The sequence below is a fragment of the Penicillium antarcticum genome (assembly GCF_028974205.1).
Source record: "Penicillium antarcticum strain IBT 31339 chromosome Unknown utg000007l_segment0_segment0, whole genome shotgun sequence".
Classification (NCBI taxonomy): domain Eukaryota; kingdom Fungi; phylum Ascomycota; class Eurotiomycetes; order Eurotiales; family Aspergillaceae; genus Penicillium; species Penicillium antarcticum.
In genome coordinates this window covers 901,512-914,278 of record NW_026695305.1, presented here as the reverse complement: position 1 = coordinate 914,278, position 12,767 = coordinate 901,512, and the positions used below count along the sequence as shown (strand labels likewise).

Genomic DNA, 12,767 nt, shown 5'->3' with positions numbered 1-12,767 from the left:
TGAGCGTCCATGAATGAGTAACTCTGATTAATTCGTGGTTGCATCCGAGTCAATTGTTGAACAGTTGAACCGGAAATGGTAAAGGTTGGGTATGTTGATCATTTAAAAGTGGTGATGAAAAGCAATAAACGGATGGCAGGTGAGAGACGCCGCCTCCTGGACAAGAGTACGGTGGTCAATTACTGCCATTGGCCGAATACACCCACGCTTCCTGGGCCCCGCACACATCACGTGTATCTCCTAAACCTTGAGAGTCACGCTCCAAGTTTAACTGCGTGAAATCGTTTAGGCCTCTGTGGTCGGTCGATTTTATGCCACGTATCCAAGGACAGCTATTTAGTTAACTAAAAAAATTGCTTTCCACGATAACTGCACCGCAGAATTAATGAGGGTACAGTAATAGCGTGCAAGGCGCTGTAAACGAGTGTTAAAAGGCCAATCAATGCTGGTGAAAGGATGACGGTCAACGGGCAAGAGTAGGTTTACAGCTGGTGATTAACCAATTGAATTGATTGTCCCTCAGCAATCTGACTACAAAACGGTCGAAAAGAATAACAAAGCGATTAATTCATTTTCTTTTAAACGCAGTGAAAGAAATAGGGAGTTTATTGAGTATGATTGGCTAGGGGACACTCCCCACTATTAATCACGCGAATTTCCTAATACCCAGGCGCCCCCAAGTCTGTTGCAAGAATTATTTCATTCTGTCTACTTAAAAGAATCCTCGTGTGTCCACTTTATGCCAGATTCCCCAGGCATAGACCCAAGCTATTCCTGTACCTCGCTTGTTGGCTTATCAGCTACAGTATGTCCCGAAACTGGTGCGCCCACCTACACTCTTCGATTGTGTTTTGACCCTAATGCCAAGATACACTAGTCTAAATTAGCGCTAGACCCGGAATATCAATATTCCTGTGTTATTCGCGATACAGTACTGTACTCTACTTAAACTACAATACATCGTTCCGTGCTTGTATCAGCAATCGATAATCACTGGAACCTTCCATACTGAAGCAATTAGTTCAAACACATGAGCCAGAGTGAGCCCTGCCGACTGCTGATGGATCAATATTTAACTGTATTCCCTTCCAGTCGTTATCCTCAAACATGCTTGAACATCTGGCAGGTCTTCAGTTAAAGCTAGAAGCTTCTCAGGAGCTTTACAGTACTCCCAGATATGGATGCCATAACCCGGACGGAGTTATATTTTTCCGATCAACCCCTTCTTTCAAATCCTAGGGCCATTTGGACTTAGCTTATTTCATATCCTTGTTTCAAAACGATGGCAGGGCATGACATCATGACATTCCCGAAAGATATGGCATTCATCCGGTCCGCATCGTCAAGATTTCCCACGTCCAGATCGCTGGCAGACCTCCTCTCACAGAGAGACAGATAAGAGAAAATTGGGACAACGAACGCAATGTTCAACTGCAGGAACAGTACAACAATTTATGCCGAAGTCTTGTTAACATCCTGGATGATAAGATTTTCTCGCCAACAGCCTTGGGTTCGTCACCTCAGTGGTCGCAGGTGGGGCGTTACACGTCCCTTGTCATAGTGTTGAATATGAATACGAGGAAGCGGATTCAATGCTCTCGTTACCGGAAATGATAGGAAATATGAGAGTCAGACTTACCGATGCGAGCTTAACTTAGCGGACATCAAAACACTCCACACTCTAAGCAAAGTTCTCCTGGGCCGAGGTTCTGAGCATTCAGATCGACCGGAGCCGAACACCCGTGGCATTTTCTATGGGGCTTTTCAATCAGGCAGTTACAGTCGATATGACAAAGACCTTGCTTTCCGTTCTTCGAGGCAACCGCTCACCCTATCTTCTAATCATGATGGTCCTCTTCACGAAAGCTCATTAGTCAACTATGATATCTTCAAAAATCATTGCGAGGGTAACCAATCTTCGGACCTCATCACCATGTCCCACCGAACACTGGGATTTCAAAGACCTTGAAGGTGACATGATAGCCGTGATTGATTTCTCGAAGCTTCTTGCTATGAGAGTCCTGTTCAGTCAAACAACTACTTTATGTGGCAAATTAGGTGCGGAGGGAGGCCTGGTCTCGCTCTAGAAGCAACGGTCTCAGTTGCGTAAATTGAAACTATTGGGTAGCTTATCGATGGGTGCCAGCTGAGTGCATTGAACGCATCTCAGTCGCATCTCTGCGGAGTGCTTGCAAGGAGCATGGCATTGGTAAGTGATACGGGCCCTGAAAAGAGCAAATACTCATATACAAAAAGGAAATCTGACTTCGATCGGCAACTTTCACTCGAGGATCTGCTTGGCGAAATATTGGAAGGACTCAGTGTCTAAGCTGCTCTTTTCAAATACATATTCAATTTTTTATGACAGTATTGTCATGTTTACAGTATTGGCAATGCCTAAAATGGATGGCTTTGAACCTTCACCGCTCTCGCGGGAGTAGACATGTTACTGTACGCTTGAGTCACTTAAGTACACACTCATTTGACTCTTCTTTTTTTTAGCTGTTTACAGCCCTTAGGGGGGCATTTGAACTCATCAGACGGAATGTAGTGAAGCAAGCAATTGAACGGTGACTCAACCTGTCCTAGTACTAGACTAGCCTACAAGCGCCTCCTTGATACTGTGCAATCACAGCTTTTCATAATCCTCAGACTTCTAGAAGAATGTTCCCATTTTATTCTTTGTTTATATATACATAAGTTCAAAGTTATAGTTACGGGTCATTAGGAGCCCCGTATCCCCAAAGACATTGCTGTCTAGTGGAGGAGATCCCATGGAGATAGCACAGTATCACAAGATCTGCTTTTAGCTCAAAAGATCTCGGTATCTAGGGGTGTAATACCGACCCCTTTAAACTAGCCGATAACTCACCCACAAATTGACCAGAATCCGCATCACACTCATCGCTGACGGGTTCAATGTCACGGGCCTTATCTTCAGGCACTTTTGTCTCCTCCTGAGGGACAGTAGGTATCTCTTCAGCCTGCAAGCTGGCTTTGCGGGGAGATTTCTCTTCATGGATGTGTGCGAAAGTGGTGGCCAAAGGAATACGAATCAAAATTCGCGCAGTAAAATACTCAGTCACTTTCGTGAAGGATTAGGACTAAGGCGGAAGGGATGAGAGGGGTGAGCTCCTCAATCGCGGTATGTGATCTCTTCTCCTGGCCACGTGGCACCCAATGATTCAAAAGGTACTGAGTCGCAAAAGTGACTATGATGCTATCCTACGTGGCACCACTCGATCTCCGCGCAGGCTTTATCAAGCTTTGATCGACAATGTTCTTTGTTCCCCAAAGGACACATTTTGCAATTACACGGCTTTAGAAACCGAAAACTATTAAAACAAACATCAAGTATGATGTAGATTTGCATCCGTTGCTCTCGGGGAGTATCTCCCCATCACCAAAGTCCCAAGAAATACGCCACCAAGGATGGACAAAATATATCCAATATTCTCTGTCATGATGAAAATCATCCTGCGAGGTCGTTAAAAACAAATACGATCGCATGCTAGCGAAGATACTTACTGTATGTATAAAATTGCCAGGATCAAAGTAGTCATTGTGGCTTTCAGCATAATAGTTTTCCACGATCTCCGCGCCCTTTCATGTTGTTCGATAATGATAATATCCTTTTCTGGGCCATTTGGAGTCAATAAATTTTCCAACCCATCCAGGCGCCCGGAACTGTCCCTGTTGAGAAAGAGGACATGCCGCCTGTTAAGTGCGCATCCGGACCATCGCTTCTCTAGCACGGACCTGGAGGAAACAATGAACAAAAGAATAACGCCCAGGACCACTAGAAATATGCAAGTCCCAGCATAGGAGCTGGTTGATGCTGTTGCCCACATCGTGGTTTGGATGCAGAATCTGTTAAGAATTTGTTTCGAGGTTGTAGATAACGTCAAAACACCTTCATGTACTGCTCTCAAGGATGAAACCGAATGGTTCGGAAAAGAATCAGAGTAGAAAAACCGATCCATGCTCACGAGGAAGCGGTGTGGGGTAGAAAGCTTGTGATAAAAAGTGGCTCAAATCTGCTCACGAGTCCAGAACCAGAAGGCCCGATTTTGGTTGGTTCTCAGTCGCAGCAGAAACCATGGACAAAAAACTTTACGCCTCTGTCGCATTCGATTGGCTGTATGGATAGGACGAGGTGGATCTGACTTGGGCCGTGCGCCAGAATGACAAGACCCAGGACGGAGGCCAGCCAAAGCGCCATGCTACTTAAGCCAGCTAGATCCAGACGCAACCGAAAAGCAGAATTCTCAGTCAAAGCTTGGTTCATCCTGAAGATTCGGCGAAGAGCTGTTGCCCTTAAAACAGCCACCTGAAGTCGTACCGTCGAAGGCCCGTCCCGGTCCCAGCATGGTTGGGTCTGCACCCGGGCTAGATACCCGCTATCGTACCACGACGTTCCTGTTGTCAAACCTCCATTGTGCCTCTTGCGTGTCGAACATTGAGGAGGCTCTTTTCAGGCTTGGCCCAATGTCTAGTTCGGTAGATATATCTATCGTCTCTCAGACGGTCACGGTTCGCCACCATCCATCTCTACCGGAGTCAACTTTATCAGGAGCGCTTTATGATTCTGGGTTTGAAATCTACGATGTGGTCCGAGATGCAGAAACTGGATCTAATACCGAGGATGGCAACCGCAACGAGGGGTCCTTGGCAGAGCAAGACGGATGGATCGACCGGGCAGTGGAGATATGGTTAAGGCGCTATAAGTCGGCCAACAAGTTTGAAAAGAAAAGAATAGCCGCACATATTGAAAGATGCGATATTTGCCGCGCTGAGCAAGGGGAGAAATCGGATAAGCAAACGCTTTCTACTTCAACCGCTGGGCAAGGTAAGTGCTTCGCAATAAACTATTATAGTGGGGGCACAGGCAGCGATAGGAACTAAAATATGCAACTAGGTACAACGAACGAACCTTTGGTTGTTATCGACTCTACAGATTCTCCGAAGTCTGTGAAAGTCACCATATCTATTCTGGGAATGACTTGCGGCACCTGCGTTGGCAAGATCTCCGAAGCACTCGAGACTCAACCTTGGGTACAGTCCGTGAATGTTACTCTTCTTACCAATAGTGCCGTGATTACAATTCAGGACAAAAGCCACGCGGCGGATATCCTTCGGATTATAGAAGATGTGGGATATGAGGCGACAGTGGAACAGCTCGATGAACGCCCTGCCCTACTCGAGGCCGACCGCGAGCCCAAAATTGCCACTTTGCGAGCGTCGTACTCTGTGGGTGGGATGACCTGCAGTAGCTGTATTGGGGCTATCAAAGGGGCACTGAAGAACTTTGGCTGGATAAAAACGGTCAACATAAATCTCCTCTCAAACAGTGCCACGGTCATATTCGAAGGGAAAGATCATCTGCCTGAGATCGCGCGGGTTATCGAGGACATTGGTTACGAGGCTACTCTGAATGACGTCAACGAACTGGACCGTACGCTATATGGGAATCGGCGGAGAGAGATCGCAATTCACGTCAGTGGCATGTACTGTGATCACTGCCCTCTTCGGATCATTGGCTACCTGAAGCAGTGTGCTGGGGAAGTAAAAGTCGACAAACTATTGAGTGTGACCGATCCAATCTTACAGGTCAGCTATACGCCAAACGCCCCGGATTTCACCATTCGGCATATCCTGGCTTCGATCTCAACGGCAGACCCTAATTTAGAGGCCTCGCTTCATCATCCACCAACGTTGGAAGAGCGTTCACAAAAGATCAATGCTCGCGAACAGCGACGTCTTCTACTGCGGACCGCTTTTTCCGTCGCTGTAGCTATTCCAACCTTTCTTATTACGATCGTCTTCATGAGTCTGGTGCCGTCAGAGAATCGTCTTCGGCAGTTTTTGATGCGGCCGATGTGGTCTGGTGGAGTTCAGCGGGGGGTTTGGGCTTCCTTTATTATGGCTTGTCCAGTATACTTCTTTGCCGCCGACATCTTCCATCGTCGTGCATTGAAGGAGATATTCGCACTATGGAAGCCTGGGAGCACGACGCCTATATTCCAAAGATTCTACCGTTTCGGAAGCATGAATATGCTTATGTCTCTGGGTACTTCTATTGCGTTCTTCTCATCTATCTCGGAATTAGCTATGGCAGCTATACATTCGTCAAGTTTGGCAATGAAAGCCAACCGCGCGAGTTATTTTGACTCGGTCGTCTTTCTGACCATGTTCCTACTTATTGGAAAGCTCATCGAAGCATATAGCAGAGCAAAGACAGGAGACGCGGTTACAATGTTGACAAAGCTTCGACCAACGGAGGCCACACTCGTTGATGAAGGCTCCGGACAACAGACGAGACAAATTAGCGCAGACCTTCTCGAAATTGGTGACACCGTCAGAGTCCCGCAAGGCAGCTCTCCCCCATGTGACGGACACGTTATCGAGGGCGAGGCTTGTTTTGATGAATCAAATCTTACGGGCGAATCAAGACCTGTGAAGAAGTCGATTAGTGACGAGGTCTTTTCGGGTACCGTGAACAATGGCGGTCCTATCTCTATCCGAGCCAGCGGCATTTCTGGAGCGTCCATGTTGGATCAAATTGTTGACGTGGTCAGGGAAGGCCAAACTCGACGCGCGCCAGTTGAACGTATCGCGGACCTTCTGACTAGCTATTTTGTACCATTCGTCACACTCATCGCTATCTCTACATGGATCGTGTGGCTGGGACTAGGGCTGTCAGGCGCACTTCCACGTGATTACCTAGATATCGACGGAGGAGGGTGGCCACTTTGGTCATTGCAATTTGCTATCGCTGTCTTCGTCATAGCCTGCCCTTGCGGTATCGCTCTAGCCGCTCCAACAGCCCTCTTTGTTGGTGGTGGCCTAGCCGCTCGAAACGGGATCCTTGTTAAAGGTGGAGGTGAAGCATTCCAGGAAGCCAGTGGACTGGACTGCGTTGTCTTCGACAAAACTGGTACCTTGACACAGGGTGGTGAGCCCGTGATCACAGACCATGAGGTCATGCCTGGTGCCGACGAACGTTTAGTTCGAACCGTGATCAGAATTCTGGAGGAGAACAGCAGCCATCCAGTCGCGAAGGCTGTTGTCTCATTTTGTGAGTCCCAAGAGACGACATCGGTCCAAGTGGAAAACATGGTTGAGATCGCCGGCAAGGGTATGAAAGGCACACTCTTAGCTGCGAAGCAGACTGTGATGATCATTATCGGAAATGAGGCTCTTATGGCTGACTACAATGTCCATATTCCTAACACCACTGCGGAAAAACTTGGCACCTGGAAAGCTCAAGGGAAATCGATCTCATTGGTTGCCATGAAAAGTGCCCCAGGTGGTGAAACTGGGACACCACTTACAGACTCTACATCGTTGGACTTGGTCATGGCTCTCGCAGTTTCTGATCCTCTCCGCCAAGAAGCATTTCCTACTATCAAGGCGCTGAAAAGGAGAGGAATAGACGTTTGGATGATATCCGGAGATAACCTAACAACCGCAACCGCCGTTGGTACAATGGTTGGGATCCCCGAGGAAAACATAATTGCGAGTGTGCTTCCCGCGCAGAAAGCCGAGAAAATTCGGTACCTCCAAAGGACATTAAAGAAAGTCAGCTCTCGGAACGCTTCTGGAAAGGCACTGGAATATACAGACAGAAGGGCGACGATCGCCATGGTAGGGGATGGGATAAATGACTCCCCAGCCTTAACAATGGCAGATGTAGGAGTTGCGATTGGTTCTGGTTCCGACATTGCTATCTCCTCCGCTGATTTCATTCTTGTTTCGTCTCGGTTAGATTCATTGCTGACACTGATTGATCTCAGTCGCATTGTCTTTAAGAGGATCAAGTTCAACTTCGCATGGGCGTTGGTTTATAATCTGATCGCCTTACCTGTGGCTGCTGGAGTTTTATATCCTGTGAAAGCCAGTGGAGGTCACATCAGACTCGACCCAGTCTGGGCCAGTTTAGCCATGGCGTTAAGCAGCGTGAGCGTTGTCTGCAGTAGTCTACTTCTGAGGAGCAGGATACCGGTGATTGGATTTAGGCTTTCGGAAGATCGCCAATATGATTAGAGAGCTGCGTTGAAAACATTTTTAAGTGCTTCAAACTTTTGTCAGCCTCCCAGTTATATGAGGAAAGACATTCCACCATCCTCCTGCAATGGTATGAACCTCCACGCCCGTCCATGGAGTTTTGCCCCCGTTTCTTGTAACTTCAATACATCACTTTGCAGTATCTCGATTAAACTCACACCCGTCTGTTACACACCGCCAGATCCATGGCGTGTACCAGTTCTGGACGATCCTCGTCATGGGGTGCTCAGAAGCGACATGTTCGAGAAAGAGGAGTTGTCCACCAGTAGGTTCTATCAGGGAGTACAAGTCGGAAATGATGTCGCGAGGTTTCGGAATTGTGCAAAGCGACAAGATGCAGACCACCGTATCGACGCTGCCATCGATAATTCCGACATTATGTAGAGTCTCAGCATCCTCGATACGGCATCGTAAGGTTTGATAAGTACCGCCTAAGCCAGTTTGTAGGATTTCGCGATTCAAAGAACGTATGCTTCGTTCGTTCGGCTCAAGTGCCCAAACCTTGGAAACCTTTGCAGGATCGTAATACTTTTAACGTATGCCCTCCCCCCGCGCCAACTTCCAGAACGACTCCATGTGCATAGTTCAAAAGCTCCCGTTTGGCGCCACTTAGCAGCATGTCGCTCAAGGCAAATAGCCTGGGTGGGGCCGCCTCTAAAAATGACGTCCGCCATTGTCGTAAACATACTATATGTTTCGGATTGCGAGCCATATGCAACAAGGAGAGGAGAAGACCAAGGACGGCCATGTAATATAAAACACGGGAATATATAGTTGAAGATCAAAGCAATTGATGACAATCGGCTCAATGACCCCGTTAAACGTCTGGTGCTAGCCATAATGATGCATTGGGAAAAGTCTGTACGGGAGGACCAGCAAGTCTTTGCCTTTATACACGTAAGTCGGAACAACGTAATCTAGAGGATTTTCTTGCCCGCTGCGAGTTCTGCTGCCGTCTCAGTCTGGCTGGTCTACTTGGTCAACCAACTACTCAGTGATGGGGGCCACGAAAGCCAACCAGTTCCCAGGAGCTTGGCACTAGCTCCAGCTCCGTATACCTCGGAACCCCCACATCCGGAGGGGTGGGGGGCGCTGCCAAGGCACAGATACAGTACTCCGCGCAAGCGAACACCTTTCATTAGGGATTATAATTGTTCTGGTGTTACTCCTTTTTCTATCTTGGAATCGCGATACAATCCGAGCACCTATGGTCCATCATACTCGAGATATCCGCCGCCAAGATCTACGTTGTTCTCATCTGGGAGCTACAAGTCCACTTGGAGCTGTGCTTGAAGGCAGCAGCATGGCTTAGTTGTGGCTTAGATTCCACGAGTAAAAGAGACACGGTGTGTTTAAACATGATTGGCCGAGAGCTCATTCTCGGTCCGAGGTCCGTGCATTTCATAATACCCTACCCCACCCCCCAGTAACCAAGTTACAAATATAGTCATCCTAGCATGGAGACGGTGTTCAACGGGTAAAACATGATATGCGGAACGCACAACCGCTACAGCGAGTAAGTCACTGCTGAAGTGGGTCACTGTCGAAATACAACTACCGCAGTGGCCCGTATTCGGGAGTGCTTGGTGTGGCAACACGCCCTGCGGACACTAACGGTGACTGAATGTCGTGTTAAGGGTCCTGATATCCTGGGGGGCGCCGGAGGTGCCAGAGGCTTTGTCTATCCAACCATCATAATGATGAGTTGCTTGCACTTCAATTTGAGACCCAGCGCGTAGCGGTTGAAAACAAAGGTCTTCTGCGCCGGTTGATGCTCAATAGTTGACCACAGTCTTTTTCCCTGCCCTCGGTTGCATTGGTCGTTTTGACCAAAGTTACACAAACGACCGTTTTTAGCTGTGACTTCAACGCGAAGGTCAACGGACGAGAACGGCGGGCGGTGAAACCGCACTTTATTTTCAACAATCTAGGTGTTGTAAAACGGAATTTGCAAATTCTGGGGAAAAGCTGGTGGTTAAACATAGTCTTCACAGAATTATCTGCATTCAGTTTTTGATCCTAAAGGATGGGGTTTTCCAAAGTAGCAGTGTTCTACTCTCGCCTTTGAGCATGGTTAGCGAAACCGTGACCTGGTGCAAGTATAAAAATCTGCTAATACGCAGCAAAATTGAGACTACTTACAGTAGTTTTCGAAATCAGTTACTGTAGACCTCCACACTCTTGCGACTTCATTCCCGGAAATATAATCCTATATGTGCGAGCTCTAATTGGATCAGGTCGTCCTGGCCCATTTCAGACCGCTTTCTATAATACTCTGTGTATTTTACAGTACGAATATGGGACCGTCAGTGATGTACATATGTATTTTGCGCGAAACTGGAATGGCAGAATTTAGAGTGACGTCTCTGCCTGCGGGTACCTTGTGCGAATCTTTCTGGTCGTCGCCACCCAAGGACTAAAACAACTTGAAGACTGGAAGAGTGCGGTGAGCAATGAAGAATTGACATTGTTCTCCTTAGCATTTATCCTAATACACAGGCCAGGAGTTCGGAGGAGTACATGCCGCAACTAAAAAGTTTTTCTTCTCCCGGGATGGGATGACTAACGGCGACTGGGCACGTTCCAGGTGAATTAATAACCAGTTGTTATGAAAGGCGGTCGAGGACAGGCTAAAGCTTGATTTTCAAGACCATTACATTGTTCATCTTATACCAGTCCTTTCTATTTTTCCATGCCCCCGACATACATGAAATAGGCTCAGAGACAACAATGGATTGGGATGCTTTGTGTTTCAATGTTGCCACTTTGATTGCAGGCGTGTTTGTTCTTGACTATGGCGCAGACAAGTTCATCGACCACACCGTCATTGTCGGGCGGCGCCTAGGCATCTCGCAAACTGTCATTGCCCTCTTGACAGCTGGCGCTGAATGGGAAGAGGTCTGCAATTCAGTGCAATCCGATCCAATATCTATCCTGGCTAATCCCTTCATTAGCTCGCGGTCGTGATTGCCGCCATCCTGCAACATCGCAGCCCCCTGGCCCTTGGGAACGTCATGGGCTCGACTATCTCCAACATTCTCGGCGCCTTTTCTTTGGGGCTACTCTTCTACCCCCAGGGTCTGGAGTTTGACCGCAGCGCAAAGATATACTCGGCCCTGCTGTTCGTGGTTACGACGCTCTTTGTGGTGCTAGCATTCTTCAACCAATTGAACCAGATCGTCGGTGGGGTCTTGATTGCTATATTCGCGCTCTACATCGTCTCTATCATCTACGCTATCTACAAGGGTGTAGCCTCACCCCTAGAGCTATCGAACAGTGATAGCGACGGGGAATCCGGTGACAGCGATGACGGCGAATCCGTCAATCATGCCCCTGTCTCCGAGACCTCGCCCCTCATCGAGAATGAGCATACGCCGTCATCAACAGACAAAAGGACCAGACGAAGCAGAAGTCTTCCTTACCATATATTCCAACTCATCCTCGGATTTATCTCGCTTTCTCTGTCAGGATACATCCTGTCCCACAGCGCCGTCGCCATCGCCGATTCCCTGCATCTCTCGGGAACCGTCTTCGGTCTGACCGTTGTCTCCTTTGCCACTACTCTCCCAGAGAAACTGGTTGCAATCCTCAGTGGTTCCCGCGGCCACGGCGGCATTATGGCTGCCACCACGGCAGGAAGCAACATTTTCCTGCTGACGCTCTGTGTTGGTGTCGTTGCGGCGGCGGGGTACCAAGTACAAGAGGCGGATAATTTTGTGCTTTTTGAGCTGGTGGTAGTGTGGGTGTCCTCTTTGGTATTTTGTGCTGTTATCTTTTTGGGACTTGGGAGGAATGCAGGCGTAGTGCTCTTGATTGCCTACCTCGTGTTCCTGTGCCTGGAGTTTACTATTTACCGGCGGTGATTAGCACAATCCGTCTTTGTATTCTTCAACGCTTTTTGTCAACCGATGTATGAATGTGAGACCTGCATTCTGTAGCTTCCTTGGGATATAATATCAAAGTGAGAGCTATATGTATAATTATTCTCACTGGCGTAAATGCGAGACTTGGTGGGCATGCCAGGTCGCCAGAACTCCCCAAAGATTCCACGTATTGAACATTACGGTACTATTACGATGACTCATCTGTTGGTGTACGGCCATTACTATTATAGTTCTGCCAGAATTACAGAGCGGTGAATTAGAGTAGGTTAGCGATTTCCGGATATTTTCCGGGAACGAAGGTGCAAGAGTGAGGTGGTATAACTGATTTCAAAATCCACTGTACTGAGATTAGAGAACAGCCGACACCGGCATACTGTACCGCATTTATCTCTCTGCATTTCCGAATGTAAATTTATGCCATAGGCTACCCGAATACGATAGGGGGTTAACTAGACACATTCATGTGTTACGATTGTTCGGTTGCGCTGACAGGCCTTCTAAGTATGCAGCTCCAGTTTTGATGATCCGCATGCGGAGCTTCTGCCGGCCCGAATCTTAGAACCCCCTTATTAGTCAGCGTATGGGTGGGGACTGCCGTGCTCATTTGTACTGCTTCTTCAAAAGATAAACCCCACTCCCACGATCTCGTCCCAGTATAGAGCGCACGCCAGCATCACTATCGATACCAATTCTAGCAGCATCCGAAAACTCGATTTGTCAATGCGCATGAAAAGGTTTACAGGTGGCCGATTAGGCCCATTAGCCCAAAGACAAACAGTTGAAAGAGGCTGGTATCGTCAATCTCTAACACTAGAT

At 47.9% G+C, this 12,767-nt stretch overlaps 2 protein-coding genes across 2 annotated transcripts; both read left to right on the top strand.

The window, feature by feature from the left end:
• Positions 1 to 4,368: 4,368 nt before the first annotated feature.
• N7508_007494 (heavy metal translocating P-type ATPase) lies at positions 4,369 to 8,046 on the top strand (the record flags this gene model as incomplete). The annotated part of the gene is made up of 2 exons (XM_058465558.1): positions 4,369 to 4,849; positions 4,919 to 8,046. 2 exons carry the CDS (start codon positions 4,369 to 4,371, stop codon positions 8,044 to 8,046), a joined length of 3,609 nt encoding a protein of 1,202 aa, XP_058317960.1.
• A 2,751-nt stretch (positions 8,047 to 10,797) lies between these two features.
• N7508_007493 (sodium:calcium antiporter) lies at positions 10,798 to 11,930 on the top strand (the record flags this gene model as incomplete). Its single annotated transcript, XM_058465557.1, has 2 exons — positions 10,798 to 10,965; positions 11,022 to 11,930. 2 exons carry the CDS (start codon positions 10,798 to 10,800, stop codon positions 11,928 to 11,930), a joined length of 1,077 nt encoding a protein of 358 aa, XP_058317959.1.
• Between the last annotated feature and the right edge of the window lie 837 nt (positions 11,931 to 12,767).